The sequence below is a fragment of the Littorina saxatilis genome, linkage group LG14, assembly GCF_037325665.1.
Source record: "Littorina saxatilis isolate snail1 linkage group LG14, US_GU_Lsax_2.0, whole genome shotgun sequence".
NCBI lineage: Eukaryota > Metazoa > Mollusca > Gastropoda > Littorinimorpha > Littorinidae > Littorina > Littorina saxatilis.
In genome coordinates, this window is record NC_090258.1 from 33,397,057 (window position 1) to 33,414,531 (window position 17,475).

The following is a 17,475-nucleotide window of genomic DNA, read 5'->3' on the forward strand; positions in this document are numbered from 1 at the left end:
CTGGCCGCTATAGATTAGGGCCTACACTGAGTAGAGAGCAAAATATATGTTCTTCCGTGTTGTACTGCATTTTACTTTGTTTTCTGTACAGATCGATGTGGGCCGGTTCTGATCCAATCATTATAAAGACAATTTCAAGAAATTGCGAATGTTATAATGATCACAATGAGAATCATAATGATGTTTATCGCTGGGATTAGGGCAGTTGTCACCGAGGCTCGACAAAGTACAATCAGGTATTTTTTCAATCTTGTTCCGAGTCCTTTCTATTCGTTTTTGGTTGTTGACAGTTATCAACTGCAAACATGAATCTTTGTGGGATTTTTGTCTTAAACGTTTCGTTAATTTTTCGCAGATTGCGGGTTCTTCTTTTATGTATTTCCAATCTATCATCACCTACATCTTCGTAGAAGAAATAATTCCAGGTGCCTGTGGCAACAAAAAAGTCGGCCGCAAACAAGGTAACTAACGCATGCCATATAATGAGAACAATAGCTCAAAGTCATCTCCCCTTGAAAAATACTTACCTCTCATTTCCGGTTGTTGTCAGATTTCGTTCTCACCGGCAAGAATCGTCTGCTACATTCACAAAATTCACACTAACAATGGCAACGGAAACAGAATGGAGAAGAAGATGGAAATCAAGTCTTGCAGCCTGCCCATGGCATAGCGTAGGCGTAGACGGAGAGAATTTGCTGATCAAAATGAAGTTCTCAGACAAATCTTACGAAGTACTGATCACCGACTTGACTTCATTTTGGCATGAGAGTTTGGAAGAAAAAGACTTGAAGAAAAGAATTGAGGTATATTTTTGATCAGGGCTTCTAAAGTACAAGAAACTAGAATAACATAGAAAACAATAACAAGAATCGATGAGTTGAAATGATTTGCTATGCACGCAAGACGTGCACAAGTTGTAGAAAGAGAAAATGACCGCCCAACAATTACTTTATTTAGACACTCTCTCTTCTTCTTCTTCTTCTTTCTTGATGTGGACTGGGTTCATCCGAACGTCTGTAGTCCAGCGGCGGAGTACTGAGTAATTGGTTACTGGTGGTGGTACTCTCTCTCTCTCTGTCTGTCGCTTTTTATTAATAGTTAAGCCACACCTCGGAAACGGTTTGTAGTAACCAACTTTAATTAATACCTTTAGGAGGTACATAATTTGGGCAACAACTAATAACGATACTGATCGATATGCACAGCCTAGCAGTGACCTAGCTTATAATTAATTTTTTCCTCCTGATTTGACGTCATAGATTTTACTTTGGAATAGGAGGTCAAGAAGAGACATCCTGGTTTGTTTAATAAGTGCCGTTTATCTTTAACACGCACAAAAATCAAAGTGTTCAAATTATTCCAGCTATATTCATTTTCTGTTGGTATATATATATATGATACATGTATCTTAAAATTTATTTATTCATGACAGAAACTCAACCCAAGCATCGAAGCGCCAGTCACCAAATTCCTGGACCAGATCCAACAGAACCTGGAGAAGCCAGAAAAGCACACCAAACTGTCGGTCAACTTCAAGAAGAGTGAGAACGGCGCCGGACAGAAAATGGTCTTCAAGATCACGTCCGTCTTAGCAGGAATGCCCTTTGTCTGGACCTTTCATGCAGACCCCGCTGATGACTCCATGGTATGATGGACAGTTAGTGATTAGAATTTATACTTACCTGTGATTTTATATCAGACTAGAAGTACATGCAGTGAGTCATAAAGTGACTGAATCATTTTTGACTCACATTCGAAGCAAAAGTGAGTCTATGTACTCACCCGAGTCGTCCGTCCCGGCGTCCGTCCGTCCGTCCGTCCGTCCGGAAAACTTTAACGTTGGATTTTCTTGGACACTATTAAGTCTATCAACACCTGATGTGGCCTGATGGTGTATGGTTACAAGATCTCAAAAAACATGTGCGGCAACTTGACCTCACTTCAAGTTCAAGGTCACAGGGGCCGTAATTGTTGTCTTAAAAACGACCATTTTTCACATTTTCGCATTTTCTCTGAAGTTTTTTAGATTTAATACCTCACCTATATATGATATATAGGGCAAAGTAAGCCCCATCTTTTGATACCAGTTTGGTTTACCTTGCTTCAAGGTCAAGGTCACAGGAGCTCTTCAAAGTTGGATTGTATACATATTTTGAAGTGACCTTGACCCTGAACTATGGAAGATAACTGTTTCAAACTTAAAAATTATGTGGGGCACATGTTATGCTTTCATCATGAGACACATTTGGTCACATATGATCAAGGTCAAGGTCACTTTGACCCTTATGAAATGTGACCAAAATAAGGTAGTGAACCACTAAAAGTGACCATATCTCATGGTAGAAAGAGCCAATAAGCACCATTGTACTTCCTATGTCTTCAATTAACAGCTTTGTGTTGCATGACCTTGGATGACCTTGGGTCAAGGTCACATGTATTTTGGTAGGAAAAATGTGTAAAGCAGTTCTTAGTGTATGATGTCATTGCTAGGTTTAGTTATTTGACCTTGACCCTGAAGGTCAAGGTCATGTAAAGGTCAAGGTCAAGCATGTGAGTTGTATGGGCTTTGCCCTTCTTGTTTCATCTTCTTCTCCTCGATTTTCTTTCATGGGCTAAAACTCGCATTGATTGTACAATCATGTTTTTTGAAAGACTCAGTTTTTACGTCAATGATGGTTTTTACCCTGCCATTACACTCTGATTTCAGGGAGAGTTTATCATTTTAAAGCGATACTGTATCAGTGTATGCCTGTACAAGTATTTCCTTGCCCCTTCTGCAGTTTGTTTTTGTTTTAGCATGAAATATTTCCTTCTAGTTTCCTCAGCCATTTTCGATCTTTTTATCTCTTTTTTTGTATGTTGGTCATTCGTACATGTATTTGTTAAGCTGATTGGTAGGTTGACTGGAGGAACGGAGGGAGGGGTCTGTTATTTTGTGAGTGCTAGATATCTGCTTTACAGTATGTTTGAAGGGGGGGGGGGAGGGGGGGGGGGGGGGAGAAAGTGTTTTCAGTTGGGTGTGTCTGTGTGTCTGTGTGCCTGCATACATGCGTGCGTGTGTGATAATTTAAGTTGCTGTTTCATAAATTTAGCTGTGATGGAGTTTGAACCCACGATTTTCATCACAGAAAGAAGATCTCTCCAACTAGAACGGTCTCTCACCATTCTACTTCACAGGCCAGAGACCACCTGACAGTGCCTCTCCTTGCCATGGTATCAGAGTTGTTCCGACGACAACAAGAACTCTGCAAAATCGTCACCGCAAAAGACAAGGAAATCGACGACTACAAATCTCAGGGTGTCAGAACATCTAGAAGTGAGTCAATTATATTATAGATATTTAGGAAGAACTGGGGCGGGGATGTAGCTCAGTCGGTAGCGCGCTGGAGTTCGTCCCCACGTTCAGCGAGAGATTTATTTCTCAGAGTCAACTTTGTGTGCAGACTCTCCTCGGTGTCCGAACACCCCCGTGTGTACACGCAAGCACAAGACCAAGTGCGCACGAAAAAGATCCTGTAATCCATGTCAGAGTTTGCTGGGTTATAGAAACACGAAAATACCCAGCATGCTTCCTCCGAAAGCGGCGTATGGCTGCCTAAATGGCGGGGTAAAAACAGTCATACACGTAAAAGCCGTGGGAGTTTCAGCCCATGAACGAACAAACAAAAGGAAGAACTAAAAAATTCTGAGAAGATCAGGTGTTGAAAGGGAGGGATGGAGTCTTAAAATGGGGGTCAAGTTCCAGAGGTCATGAACAGAACGTCTGAGAAAACAGGGTCTTCAAAGGAAGGGAGTATTATTTGGGGGGTCTCACAGGCGAAGTTCGGGAGGAATTTTTCTGCGAGTACGAAGATTTGATTAATGACCTCCAGACGCGCAACTGACACTCACATCCTCTATCCAACAAGTGTCTGGAACTGTTAAGATAAGCAGTAGTATGGTGGTATCTCTGATTACTGGACCGAGAAAAAAGGGGAAGTCACTGTTTCATTCACTTTCGTGTCTTCGTGTGAAATTGGAGACGGCCTGTAAATTAGCCTGTGGGCATAGGGAAGCTGGGTGTTGATAACTAATGATAACAGACTTGGAGGAACGAGTGGCTGTAGCACATAGCAGACATTCTTTCAAAACTGCGGCTTTAAACGGGGATTCCACAGTAGTTATCACTCATCCAAGTTAAACTAGATACTTAGTTACATGGAAGTCCTGTTCATTTTCATTATTTTATTAGGAAAAAGTTTCATGTGGTACCTGTTCGGGTAAAAGATGAAACATTATGAATTAAGATGTTACATGTTTAAAGTAAATGAAAAATAGATGTGTATATATGTATATGTAGTCTGATTGTATGATATATTTGTGGTGATATAATTTGATTTTAGATTATTCTATACGTTCCATGTTTGCTCGTTCTTTTGTTTTGGACTGGGATTTTGTAGCAACGTTGTTCTGTAAAAAGTGGTGCAGACTTCAATGTGGATTCGATCTTTACATTGAATTTTGTCCTTTGTTTCAGAGCATATTGAAACAGCAAAATTTGACGGCATTGCATTCAAGAACAGCATGGTGACATCCAAGGTTTGCAAATATTGTCTTTATTTGTATTGATAATAATTAGAAGCATAGTGTCTGAGTAGTGAAGTAAGTTATGACACAAAAATAATATGTTGATTGGTCATTGTTCTGCATGTGATGTGTGTAGAAAATATCATGAAGGTTGTAGAGCACTGGACTTGTGATCGGAAGGTCGCAGGTTCGAATTCGGGCCGGGACGGACACGGGTCAACTTTATGTGCAGACCCAGAGACGGAAGCTATGTCCCACCCCCGTGTCATCACAATGGCACGTAAAAGACCTTGGTCATTCTGCCATAAGTGCAGGTGGCTGAATACACCTAAACACGCAGACACCTGGGTAGCGCGACTCCGTTGCTGCTAGCTTTCCACTGGGAGGAAGCGACCCGAATTTCCCAGCGATGGGACAATAAAGTAATGAAAATGAAAATGAAAATGAAATATATATATATATGTGTTTAATGTGATCGACAAGAAGAAGAAGTAATATATGTTGGACTCTCTTGCCCCCGTTTCTTCATACCTGAAAACATGTGCACGTACACATATGCACACCAACACACACACACACACACGCATCTGTACCTCCTTGCATTTAGCAATAATTGTACACACATGAATTGTGCACAGCATATAAAAATAGCATCTTACCCCCCCAACCTAATTTTTTCAGATTTTTTGATGTCTTGAAAGGGGGGTTCCACTATAATTCCACTGTAGGGCAGGGAAATAGCTCAGTCGGTAGCGGCGCTGGCTTCAAACACCAGTTGTCGCTATCGGCGTGGGTTCGATCCCCACGTTCGGTGAGGGATTTATTTCCCAGAGTCAACTTTGTGCAGATTTTCCTCGGTGTCTGAACACCCCCGTGTGCACGCATGTACACGTTAAAGAACCCAAGTTCACACCGAAAGTCTCGGGGCTTGGAAACACAAATACACGCATGCAGGTAAAAAGAAGAACACAATGGGCAGGGCCGTACTCAACGGCAGCTCCTCCCAGGGAGAAAGCAGCCTAGATTTCCATGAGGGTAACCTCACAGGACTATATAAAATCTAATCTAATCTAATCTTATTGCATTCATTCATGTCTATCGTTCTCCAGGGGTTTGAAGATCAAGTCAAGAAACTTGAGACGGCAACATTTGATGGCGAGGGACAGGAACTGTACCGGCAGATTGTCACAAAGCATGCCTGGCTTTCACACAAAGCTGGGGGAGGTATGACACTGTTTCTTGTATGATGGAGAAGACGAAATAACTCTGTGTGAGTTTTGAAGGGCTGTGGTAGAGTTGTTGCCACCTGAAGCTGAGGCAAGCCAACGTATGTGGAGGCACAGTGAACCATAAGTAATATCTAATGTGCATGGTTTTGGGAGAGAAAAAAAGCATTGTATTCTTCTTTCAACAACATAGAACATTTTCACTGCGATGCCATGATTGCCTGGATTAACTGGTCATGCAGTGCTAACAAGAATTTGCTTACGAGCATCCAGGGGGTGAAAGTCTTCCGAAGCCCATGAGAAAATTGACAGAGTTATTTCCAAACATTACCCAGGCCTGAAAGTGGCGTAGAAACATGTAACTGGCGAGTAGAAATGTTCATCTACTCGCCAAATGCGAGAAGTTGCCGAAACAACTCGCCAAATGTGAGTAAAGTTGCTGAAACAAATTGTTGGTTTGGCGAGTTAAGTTTGCTCTCTGGCTAGTACATTTTCAGAATCACTATAGCCAAAGGCGAGTACACCATTTGTTGGACTTTCAGCGCTGTTACCTTTATTGGGCAGAAGATGAGAAATTAGAGGTCAGAACAATTTTGAAAAGCCTTGGAGCAATGAGCATGGAATTAAGGAAGGGGAGGGAAGGAGAAGGGAGATTCTCAGTTGTACTGCAGGCTTTAATTAAATATTTGCCTTTTTTTTGTGTATATAAAACTTTGTTTCAATATCAGATAAGCAAGGGATGTAATTTTGTGCGATTCAGTTTTGGTTCCCTGCTGTAACTAAGCAGTGACTTCCCTTTGAATGCTGAGTGCATTTGTGTGTGTGTGGTTGGATGTGAGAGAGACACATGAGAGAGAAAGCGTGTGTGATAAAAATGTTTTTTTCCCGTTTAACGGTAATTTCAAATTGCTTGTCATCTTGAAATATCTCTTTGTTTTTATATTTAGTCAAGTTTTGACTAAATATTTTAACATCGAGGGGGAATCGAAACGAGGGTCGTGGTGTATGTGCGTGCGTGTGTGTGTGTGTTTGTGCGTGTGTGTGTGTGTGTGTGTAGAGCGATTCAGACTAAACTACTGGACCGATCTTTATGAAATTTGACATGAGAGTTCCTGGGTATGAAATCCCCGAACGTTTTTTTCATTTTTTTGATAAATGTCTTTGATGACGTCATATCCGACTTTTCGTGAAAGTTGAGGCGGCACTGTCACGCCCTCATTTTTCAACCAAATTGGTTGAAATTTTGGTCAAGTACTCTTCGACAAAGCCCGGGGTTCGGTATTGCATTTCAGCTTGGTGGCTTAAAAATTAATTAATGACTTTGGTCATTAAAAATCTGAAAATTGTAAAAATAAATAAAAATTTATAAAACGATCCAAATTTACGTTTATCTTATTCTCCATCATTTGCTGATTCCAAAAACATATAAATATGTTATATTCGGATTAAAAACAAGCTCTGAAAATTAAATATATAAAAATTATTATCCAAATTTTTTTTTCGAAATCAATTTAAAAACACTTTCATCTTATTCCTTGTCGGTTCCTGATTCCAAAAATATATAGATATGATATGTTTGGATTAAAAACACGCTCAGAAAGTTAAAACGAAGAGAGGTACAGAAAAGCGTGCTATGCAGCATAGCGTAACCACTACCCCGCTCTTCTTGTCAATTTCACTGCCTATGCCGTGAGCGGTGGACCACGAGTATACGGCCTTGCTGCGTTGCATTGCGTTCAGTTTCATTCTGTGAGTTCGACAGCTACTTGACTAAATATGGTATTTTCGCCTTACGCGACTTGTTATTTAATCCCCCAAGATGGAGAGGAGGAAGACATGTCAGACGAGGAAAGCATTCCGATGTCTGGCCAGGGAGCAGCGTCCACCAAACAGTCGTGGGCCAATCGGCTGCCGCCTTCCTTTGGGGCTACAAAGGGAGGATCACCCGCCAAAACTCCGACTGCAAGTCCTACCAAAAGTCCCGCCAAAAGTCCGGCTAAGAGTCCTGGGTCCGCCAGTTCTTCTTCTGACAACGCCAGTCCTTTGAAGGTTTGAAATTTAATTCCTTTATTTTCTCGTCTTTTTCTCTTCTTGCCTTTTCTTGCTTTCTCTTTTTATCTGTGGTGAGGGTGAGATGTAAAAAGGCAGATCATTCACTCAGGGTTCGTACAGAGTCCTTGAACCCTGGAAAACTCCTTGAAAATTGGAAAACCTTTTCCAGGCCTTGAAAAGTGCTTGAAAATAGAGTTTTGTTAAATAGTCATTGAAAAGTACTTGATTTTTCCAAATTGTTGCCGATACATTTCGTCAGCAGCTTGTCTTATTTAAAAAAAAAATGCAACCCCCTTTGTTTTCGTCAAATACAGTACACACATTTTGGGAGAATAAAAGATCGAGTGAAAACGAAAGCAGACGAACTAACTATTACTAGTCACCCGTAGTTGCTTCCCTTCCCGGAAGTTGGTAAGGGAAACAACTACGGAATGACTTGGTGCTTTGCATTAATTTGGGGAAAATCATGTCCTTGAAAAGCATTTATTTGGTCCTGGAAATGTCCTTGAAAACTCCTTGAATTGTATCAGCTCTGCCCTGCAGGAACCCTGTTCACTGCTTATTCTGTTACCCTCATTAAATAAAGAATGATCTTATCTCTCTCTTTTACTTACTTTTTTACATTTAGTCAAGTTTTGACTAAATGTTTTAACATAGAGGGGGAATCGAAACGAGCGTCGTGGTGTATGTGTGTATGTGTGTGTGTGCGTGCGTGTAGAGCGATTCAGACCAAACTACTGGACCGATCTTTATGAAATTGTACATGAGAGTTCCTGGGATTGATATCCCCGGACATTTTTCATTTTTTTGATAGTCTTTGATGACATCATATCCGGCTTTTCGTGAAAGTTGAGGCGGCACTGTCACGCCCTTATTTTTCAACCAAATTGGTTGAAATTTTGGTCAAGTAATCTTCGACGAAGCCCGGACTTCGGTATTGCATTTCAGCTTGGAGGCTTAAAAATTAATTAATGACTTTGGTCATTAAAAATCTGAAAATTGTAAAAAAAAAAAAGTTTTATAAAACGATCCAAATTTACGTTCATCTTATTCTCCATCATTTGCTGATTCCAAAAACATATAAATATGTTATATTTGGATTAAAAACAAGCTCTGAAAATTAAAAATATAAAAATTATTATCAAAATTAAGGGGAGGCACTGGTGTTAAAAGTGATTTTTTTTGTTTCATAACTCTTGGGTCAACAATTGTTTTAGAATTTAAGTACTCAGTCTATCTCCTGAGAAAATGGAAAAAAAATAAAAATTGGACCATCGGTTGCCATGGTAGCAATCCAAGATGGCCACCAAACTGCCCCCTTTTAAAACCCTAAGGCTTTTTTAAAACTGCATGAAATTTAGTTTTGATGCTTGTTATTTATACTTCAGCACAATGCCGAGAAACTGATTGAGGCTTTTTTTTGATATTTCAAGTCATTTAAAAAATATCAATGATGAAAGTGAGTGATGTTGAATTTCATGAAAAAACGCCCCCAAAAAGGGTATAACTTCTCAAGAAATTTTTTTTTCAACAAATCCCTCAATCAGTTTCTGCAAAATAACACACTCAAGATGTACGCAAAGTTTCAACAACGCAAGTTTATTAGAAAAAAAGCCTTAGGCTTTTGAAGTGACAAAAAAGTAGTTTTGAGAAAATGCACAAAACATGAAGAAAATGATTTTTTTTCACACAAACGTTTACGAAACATGTAACAAAACAACACTGACATAACAACAAGTCTTGCTGAGTTCCACAAGAAAAACGGAAACTAAATTCAACAAAATGTTAAAAAAAACAGCCAGTGTTCTGCAAGCACCAAGGAACCTGTTCCAAGGTCACAATGATCAACTCTCATCCGTTATGTGCACGCTGCATAAATTATGCCCATCCATAATTCCCAAATTGTTACCAGTGAAGCCTCTTATCTTGGACCTCTTTTGGACTTGCTTTGATTTATCAGGGAAATTTATAACAGTGTCCTTTACTTTTTATACTACGATATTAGGGTTGACTTCTGTGAATTGCCATGCAGTGCCATGGGTACTTTGGAAGCTCCTCTCCAGCTTCCACCTCACCATCTGTAGAGAACATAAAAATTAATAATATGATATGTCTATTACAAACTCAATAGGGCTATTCACATTTTCCCAACAATGACACCCCCCCCCCCTCCTACACACACATTTGAAAAACAGGTATTGTAATATGTGATAACACGTTATTTCGGCGCATGCTTATGTCAGTGCTAATAGTCAAGCAGTGAACAAAAAGATGTTGAAAAATCATGTGAACGGTGCTAAGGCAGTGCTGGTCTGGTCTACAGCTATTGCACATACTTCATGCGAGCGGCCCTCGCTTCGCATCTCTGTATGTATGTCTCTGACTGCATGCAGAAACCATATGGTCTGCATGGGAAGTATGACCACAAGCAATGTTCACTCACTGGTCCATGTGAATGCATGTTTGTTTGTGCCACAAGAAAACTTTGATCACAGGAGGAAGCTATAAGTAATATGCTCAAGAAAATAAATGAGGAAAGAACAGATGTTTTGCCCCAACAGGACAAACCTTGTGACAACCAAGCTTCACAGTAGCCGCACATTACTGACTTTGCATCCTATTCAGTTTCTTTGCATCAGGGTGTTGTTAGTAAGATTCTCTTCTTCAGCAGTCACACACAGTCACACACATGAACACACAGAGCCAGAGCCGCAAACATAACCAAACACATGTATAAACTTCTACATTTCTGTCAAAAAAAGAAGAAAAAATGCATACCTACTCCAGCTTTATCAGCTGCTTGGAATCTTTACTGCTCTGCTTGGGCTAGTATTCAGCTGCAGCAGATTTCCCAGGAGATGCATGGTGTTGGCTGAACAAAGTCATTTTTGTATTGATTGTTCTTTTTTTAAGCAGTTTATTTGCTTTTTTCCCGAAAAAAGATATAGGGTCTGCCTTTTCGTTGCCATAAATGGCGAACTCCGTGTTGTCCTTACTGCCGTACACATTCCGCTCCGCAACTCTAAAATAAGTCGTGGTTCAAAACACACATGGAAACGTGCTTCAAACGTACACCACCGATGGTGATTTCTTGCTCCAACCCAGCTGTTGCAAGGGAAGCAGCATAGTTTCCAGCCAATTTTCATTCTGGACGAAGTTGAATGCACAAACTTGATCTTCCGATTCGTTCGTAGCAATAGCAGACGACACTATCGACTCGCACTTTCTTTTTAAACTTCTGTCACGCCAGCCTCTGCAACTGATCTGATTTTACCCAATAATCATCCTTTGCGTGTCTAGCACTGAAATCGGGGTAAAACGTGTGATAAACTGAAGATTCCACAAAGATATCCAAGGAAAATCGCAGCTGTAGATGTTTCACATCGCCTTTGCCAAGATCTGGCGGAAATTGAAGAATATTGCATTCTGGGAAGGCCGAATCGAACCGAACGAGACCGAGCATAAACGAAGTTTAATATCCGCGATTCGATTGGTCAGTAGCGAAAATTGTTCATACGGAATTTCCCGGAATCTTCATCGGTTCTCTTCGGCTCTTTGGAATGTCTTCTTGTTGCTGTTACTAACGGCGCGAAACCAGTAAACGGAAATTCCCGTTGTCCGCGGTATGAACTGATCCTAGCAAAGAAAAGACAACTCATTCCAGTCATGCAAACGTGACTACCGTTCACGATTTGTTTGACTCACAGTCACCACTCAAACATACGCATTTTTTTGCTGTTTTGTGTGTTTTCAATACACAATTGCATACACATACATTGTTCATTTAGCCGTTTTGACCGTTTATGATTAATTCTGATCTAAAATCAGTACATCAGAGTAACCAGAAGAGGTTCAAAATCCAGAATCAGAAAGAAAACGGAAATGACCAGGGAACTAAAAAATCTCTTTTTTCACTGTGGTGTCTGCCCTTAAATTGTCCAAATCAATTTAAAAACACTTTCATCTTATTCCTTGTCGGTTCCTGATTCCAAAAACATATAGATATGCTATGTTTGGATTAAAAACACGCTCAGAAAGTTAAAACGAAGAGAGGTACAGAAAAGCGTGCTATCCTTCTCAGCGCAACTACTACCCCGCTCTTCTTGTCAATTTCACTGCCTTTGCCGTGAGCGGTGGACTGACGATGCTACAAGTATACGGTCTTGCTGCGTTGCATTGCGTTCAGTTTCATTCTGTGAGTTCGACAGCTACTTGACTAAATGTTGTATTTTCGCCTTACGCGACTTGTTATTTCTTTCATTTTTGTTTAAAACCTATTGCTGATGTAAAATCACTAGGAGTGTATGGTTGAACAAAAAGATCGATACAAGTGATACGGTAGGATTTTGTGATATCCTCAATTTTCTTGTTCTTCATTTTCTTCCTCCGAGTTTGACTGGATATGCTTCGCAGCCGTCGACCAAGGCATACCCCAAAACTATTTTCTGTACTTTTTGTAATCAAATGTATGTTCTTTTCTTTCTTTTTTTCTTTATTTGGTGTTTAACGTCGTTTTCAACCGTTCAAGGTTATATCGCGACGGGGAAAGGGGGGAGATGGGATAGAGCCACTTGTTAATTGTTTCTTGTTCACAAAAGCACTAATAAAAAAATTGCTCCAGGGGCTTGCAACATAGTACAATATATGACCTTACTGGGAGAATGCAAGTTTCCAGTACAAAGGACTTAACATTTCTTACATACTGCTTGACTAAAATCTTTACAAACATTGACTATATTCTATACAAGAAATACTTAACAAGGGTAAAAGGAAAAACAGAATCTGTTAGTCGCCTCTTACGACATGCTGGGGAGCATCGTGTAAATTCTTCCCCCTAACCCGCGGGGGGATCAAATGTATGTCCTTTTGACGTACTCCTTTGTTTTGATTCAGCAGTTCTGTCTTTATGTATCTCAGGACACAGAGAAGCTGCGACGAGAGGCATTGGAACGAAAGCTGGAGCAAGAGGAGATGAAGAAACAAGAGAAGAAGAAGAAAAAGAAGCTAGCCCTGTGATCAAGTTTGCTAAAGTTAATAGGTTAAATTATATTACTACCTGTGTACGCATACTATCTTTGTGTACATGTATCAATGTTTCCTACCTAGATATGTGACTATGTATTTAAATGGATGAAATTACATGTAATTACAAACGCCTGCACCCTGATAAATTGATATGCATATGTTGGCAAATGTATTAGTGTGCATGTATGAATGTATTTGCGTGCGTGTATGAGCAGGCTTGCATTGTGTGATTGCATTGAAAATTCCTGAACAGGGATTTGATACGTGTGTGTGTGTGTGTGTGTGTGTGTTTTTTCATGTGCCTGTACAAGCATGTACCCACTGTGTGTGTGTGTGTGTGTGTGTGTGTGTGTGTGTGTGTGTGTGTGTGTGTGTGTGTGAGAGAGAGCGAGAGAGAGTTTGTATGTGTGTTCATGAGATCGAGTGTTTTCATGAGCCTGCACAATCATGCATGCACTATGTGTGTGTGTGTGTGAGACAGACATGCAGACAGACAAACAGACAGACAAAGAGATAGACTGAGAAAGTGTTTGTATGTGTGTTACTGCGAGTGCAGTTCATCTATTTGTTAGTGGCCTTAATAAGGTACTTCACAATCTTAGCGATTCTGTTGTTGATTAAATTGAATATCTGCTATACTGTTTTGCGTTTCACAGCACAAAAGAGAAAAACAAATTACATGTGAAGCAAAAGGCATGCACTAATCCAACTTGTTTGATTCTGTTGTTGTTGTTGTTGCTTGTTTTGAATATTATGAATTGATGATATTGTCTGCCACTTCACTTTACTTTAATGTCTCCAAGAGCACATTCATAAGTTAAACTTGATGTGCGCCTTTGCTGTGTATAAGATTCCATGGCTATGTAAATCACGAATGTGAATAAAACTTTTATTACTTAAAACTATATAAGTGTTTAACCCAAAGCAAAAGGCAGCATATTATAAATGCTTTGGTGCACTTTGGCATTTTGTTGGTAGAGTTTAAACATAGAATGATGAGAGCTTATTGTGTTGTGATTCCCATTATGCAAGGGAAATAGATCAATTTGCCATTATTACTATTTTTCATGTACACTTCTTTGTGGACCAATAAATGTCATGTTTAACCCAAAGCTCATGTGTGGAGGCATTTATATCACAGTCAAATTGTGTGAATGTTTGTTTGTTTTTATCTGGTACATTGTATGTGTTTTGGCTAACAACATTATTTGATTACTCAGCAGAGCTGATCATAATTAGATTCAAGCAGTGTTGACTGATTTTTACTTTCTGACAAAACTTATAGATACGGAGAAGCATTTCATATCGTTTCTTTTCATTTATTTTGATAATATGAAAAGTGATGTCAAATTCAAGAATCATGCAAAATATTGATCTAAACACACTCGTAAACTTCATGTGAACACTTGTATCAATTTTAACAAAATGAGGTTAACATGATTTTCTTGTTGTTAGCAGTAAACATAAATCAGAAGACATCTACTCATTGTAATGAAAGAATATCAACAAGTCAGTTTGAAGATCTATACATACAAAAACCAAAATGTGCGCATAAAACATAACGACCCGGACGACTTTTGTTCATGGTTTTGCAAGATTATCAGTTCAGGCCATCTGAACAAAACAAACCATATATTGACATTATAAAAACAGAACATAGAGTGTGAGCATGAAACAAAACAACCCATAAGACTTTCCATCATGGTTTTGTAAGAACGTCAATTCAGGCCATGAAAACAAAACAAAATCTATATCGACAAGTCAGTTTGTAAAAACAAAACAGAAAGTGTGAGCATTAACATAACAACCCGGATGACTTTCCATCATGTTTTTGCAGGAATATCAATTTAGACCATGAAAACGAACAAATCCCTATTGAAAATCCATTTCCTTGACAGCAATTAATATATCACAATAAATGCATATTTACAGATTCGTCACAAAACCATGATTTGAAGGTATAAAAAAACAATTGACAAAACGTGTCATTCTGTGCATAATTAAACAATCCAATAGAATACCTTTCTTGCTTTTTAAATTCTAAATTTTGGAACGTTGGCAGTCTTTTTGTTTTTGGACTGCATGATTTGAAGGTAAATTCCGTCTTGTGTTAGCAACCATTGTCTGTCTCAGCCTGACATATCCACCGCCCAGGACCTCACTCATGCATCCTGTGATAAAGGCTTTTTCACATAGACAAACAGTGGAACCCTCCTTTTAAGGGCTCTACAAATCTGAGAAAGTTTTTAAAAGGAGGGAGTCTTAAAAAGGGGTATAAATTAACAGAGGTTATAACCAGAAAATCTGAATAAAAACCAGGATTTAAAAGGGAGTCTTAAATCGGGACATCTTAAAGGAGGGGTTCCACTGTGTAGCACAAGTCAACAGTGTGGCACCATTCTGTACAGAGGGGTTCCACTGTCAGTGTAGCACAAGTCAACAGTGTGGCACCATTCTGTACAGAGGGGTTCCACTGTGTAGCACAAGTCAACAGTGTGGCAACATTCTGTACAGAGGGGTTCCACTGTGTAGCACAAGTCAACAGTGTGGCACCATTCTGTGCAGAGGGGTTCCACTGTGTAGCACAAGTCAACAGTGTGGCACCATTCTGTACAGAGGGGTTCCACTGTGTAGCACAAGTCAACAGTGTGGCAACATTCTGTACAGAGGGGTTCCACTGTCAGTGTAGCACAAGTCAACAGTGTGGCACCATTCTGTACAGAGGGGTTCCACTGTCAGTGTAGCACAAGTCAACAGTGTGGCACCATTCTGTACAGAGGGATTCCACTGTCAGTGTAGCACAAGTCAACAGTGTGGCACCATTCTGTGCAGAGGGGTTCCACTGTGTAGCACAAGTCAACAGTGTGGCACCATTCTGTGCAGAGTGAATTTTTGTTTTTGCCAAATTTAAATCCACAGAATGACACTGGTGTCATATAAGAAATTAATTCAACAGCAAAAAACAACAAAACAAAAAGGCTCGCTATGCAAATCGAGCAGCTCAGGGCTTTTGTATGTGTTTCGGCTAAAAGATGCTCTTCTCACAAAGCCTCAGGGCAGACCTGAGGTTATGTACATGTCACTTTCGCGAGAAAGATGGTATCTTTAGGAAGGAAGACGTCATTTTCACTGGGTATTTTTTCTCTTGGATGAGTCTCTGTTGACATTAAACCATTGTAATACAAATTATCAAACTTAACAGTGTATCTTGGAAAACAAACTGAAAGACAAAATCATCATCCCATTCAATGAAAGTAAAGCAATTTTTTTGTGCAAAAAAACGGGACCAAAAGATAAGTTCTGATAATGAAGTGAATGAGTCTCTGTTGAAATGACTATTGTAATGCAAATGATCAAACTCAACAGTGTATCTTGAAAACATAACAAAACAAAGCTAAAGTCTTTCCATTCAATTAAAGTAAGGCATTTTTTGTTAACGAAAACCAGATGAAAGTATTAGCTCTTACAATGAAAATTCAGATTAGACAGCGATTGATAAGAAATGTACATACTATTTGCATAGCTTGTTGTCTGTTAGCATGCCATTGCATCATTCATCAATAAAGTTACCCGCAACAGCTAAGAAAAACAAGTCGCGTAAGGCGAAAATACAACATTTAGTCAAGTAGCTGTCGAACTCACAGAATGAAACTGAACGCAATGCCATTTTTCAGCAAGACCGTATACTCGTAGCATCGTCAGTCCACCGCTCATGGCAAAGGCAGTGAAATTGACAAGAAGAGCGGGGTAGCAGTTGCGCTAAGAAGGATAGCACGCTTTTCTGTACCTCTCTTTGTTTTAACTTTCTGAGCGTGTTTTTAATCCAAACATATCACATCTATATGTTTTTGGAATCAGGAACCCACAAGGAATAAGATGAAATTGTTTTTAAATCGATTTCGGAAATTTTATTTTAATAATAATTTTTATATTCCCAGCGAAGCTGGAGGTATCCCGTGAACGCTATACTGTAATTGATTTGAGAAATGTGCATACCGAATAATACATGATAAAGAAGGATTCTTTGTGCCCGAAAATGGGCCACAGTTGGAGATGGAAGTTCACCAAAAATTGGGACCATACTAACAAAAATACGGTGGGTAAAATTGGCGCCCCCATTTTTTTAGCAAACGCCACCCAAGGCCGCTTTGGACGGGTAGAAATTCCGTAGTTTCCAAGTCTATGGATAAAGCTCGCGTAAGAAGAATACGTCACGGTCGAAAGTCTTTGACGTCAATTAATGCATCATGACGTCATGCCTCCCTGTAGTCTTTCTCTCTCGCGCGGTGTGTGTGTTTGTGTTCATTTTGTGTACATGTGTTAGTGTTACTGTTTGTATGTGTGTGTGTGTGTGTGTGTGTGTGTGTGTGTGTGTGTATTTGTGTGTGTGTGTGTGTGCGCACGCGTGCATGCGTCTGTACTCGTGTGTGTGTGTGAGTGTGTGTGTGGTATGTGTGTGTGTGTGTGTGTGTGTGTATTTGTGTGTGTGTATGTGTGTGTGTGTGTGTGCGCACGCGTGCATGAGTCTGTACTCGTGTGTGTGTGTGAGTGTGTGTGTGTGTGTGTGTGTGTATTTGTGTGTGTGTGTGTGTGCGCACGCGTGCAT

The 17,475-nt window shown here is 39.8% G+C and overlaps 1 protein-coding gene across 1 annotated transcript; it reads left to right on the forward strand.

Annotated features, from left to right (window-relative positions):
• The first annotated feature begins 533 nt into the window (after positions 1-533).
• Positions 534-13,981, forward strand: LOC138947611 (non-homologous end-joining factor 1-like). The gene is made up of 7 exons (XM_070319123.1): positions 534-803; positions 1,433-1,645; positions 3,178-3,316; positions 4,517-4,578; positions 5,676-5,790; positions 7,612-7,841; positions 12,762-13,981. Exons 1-7 carry the CDS (start codon positions 606-608, stop codon positions 12,858-12,860), a joined length of 1,056 nt encoding a protein of 351 aa, XP_070175224.1. The 5' UTR covers positions 534-605; the 3' UTR covers positions 12,861-13,981.
• The last annotated feature ends 3,494 nt before the right edge of the window (positions 13,982-17,475 follow it).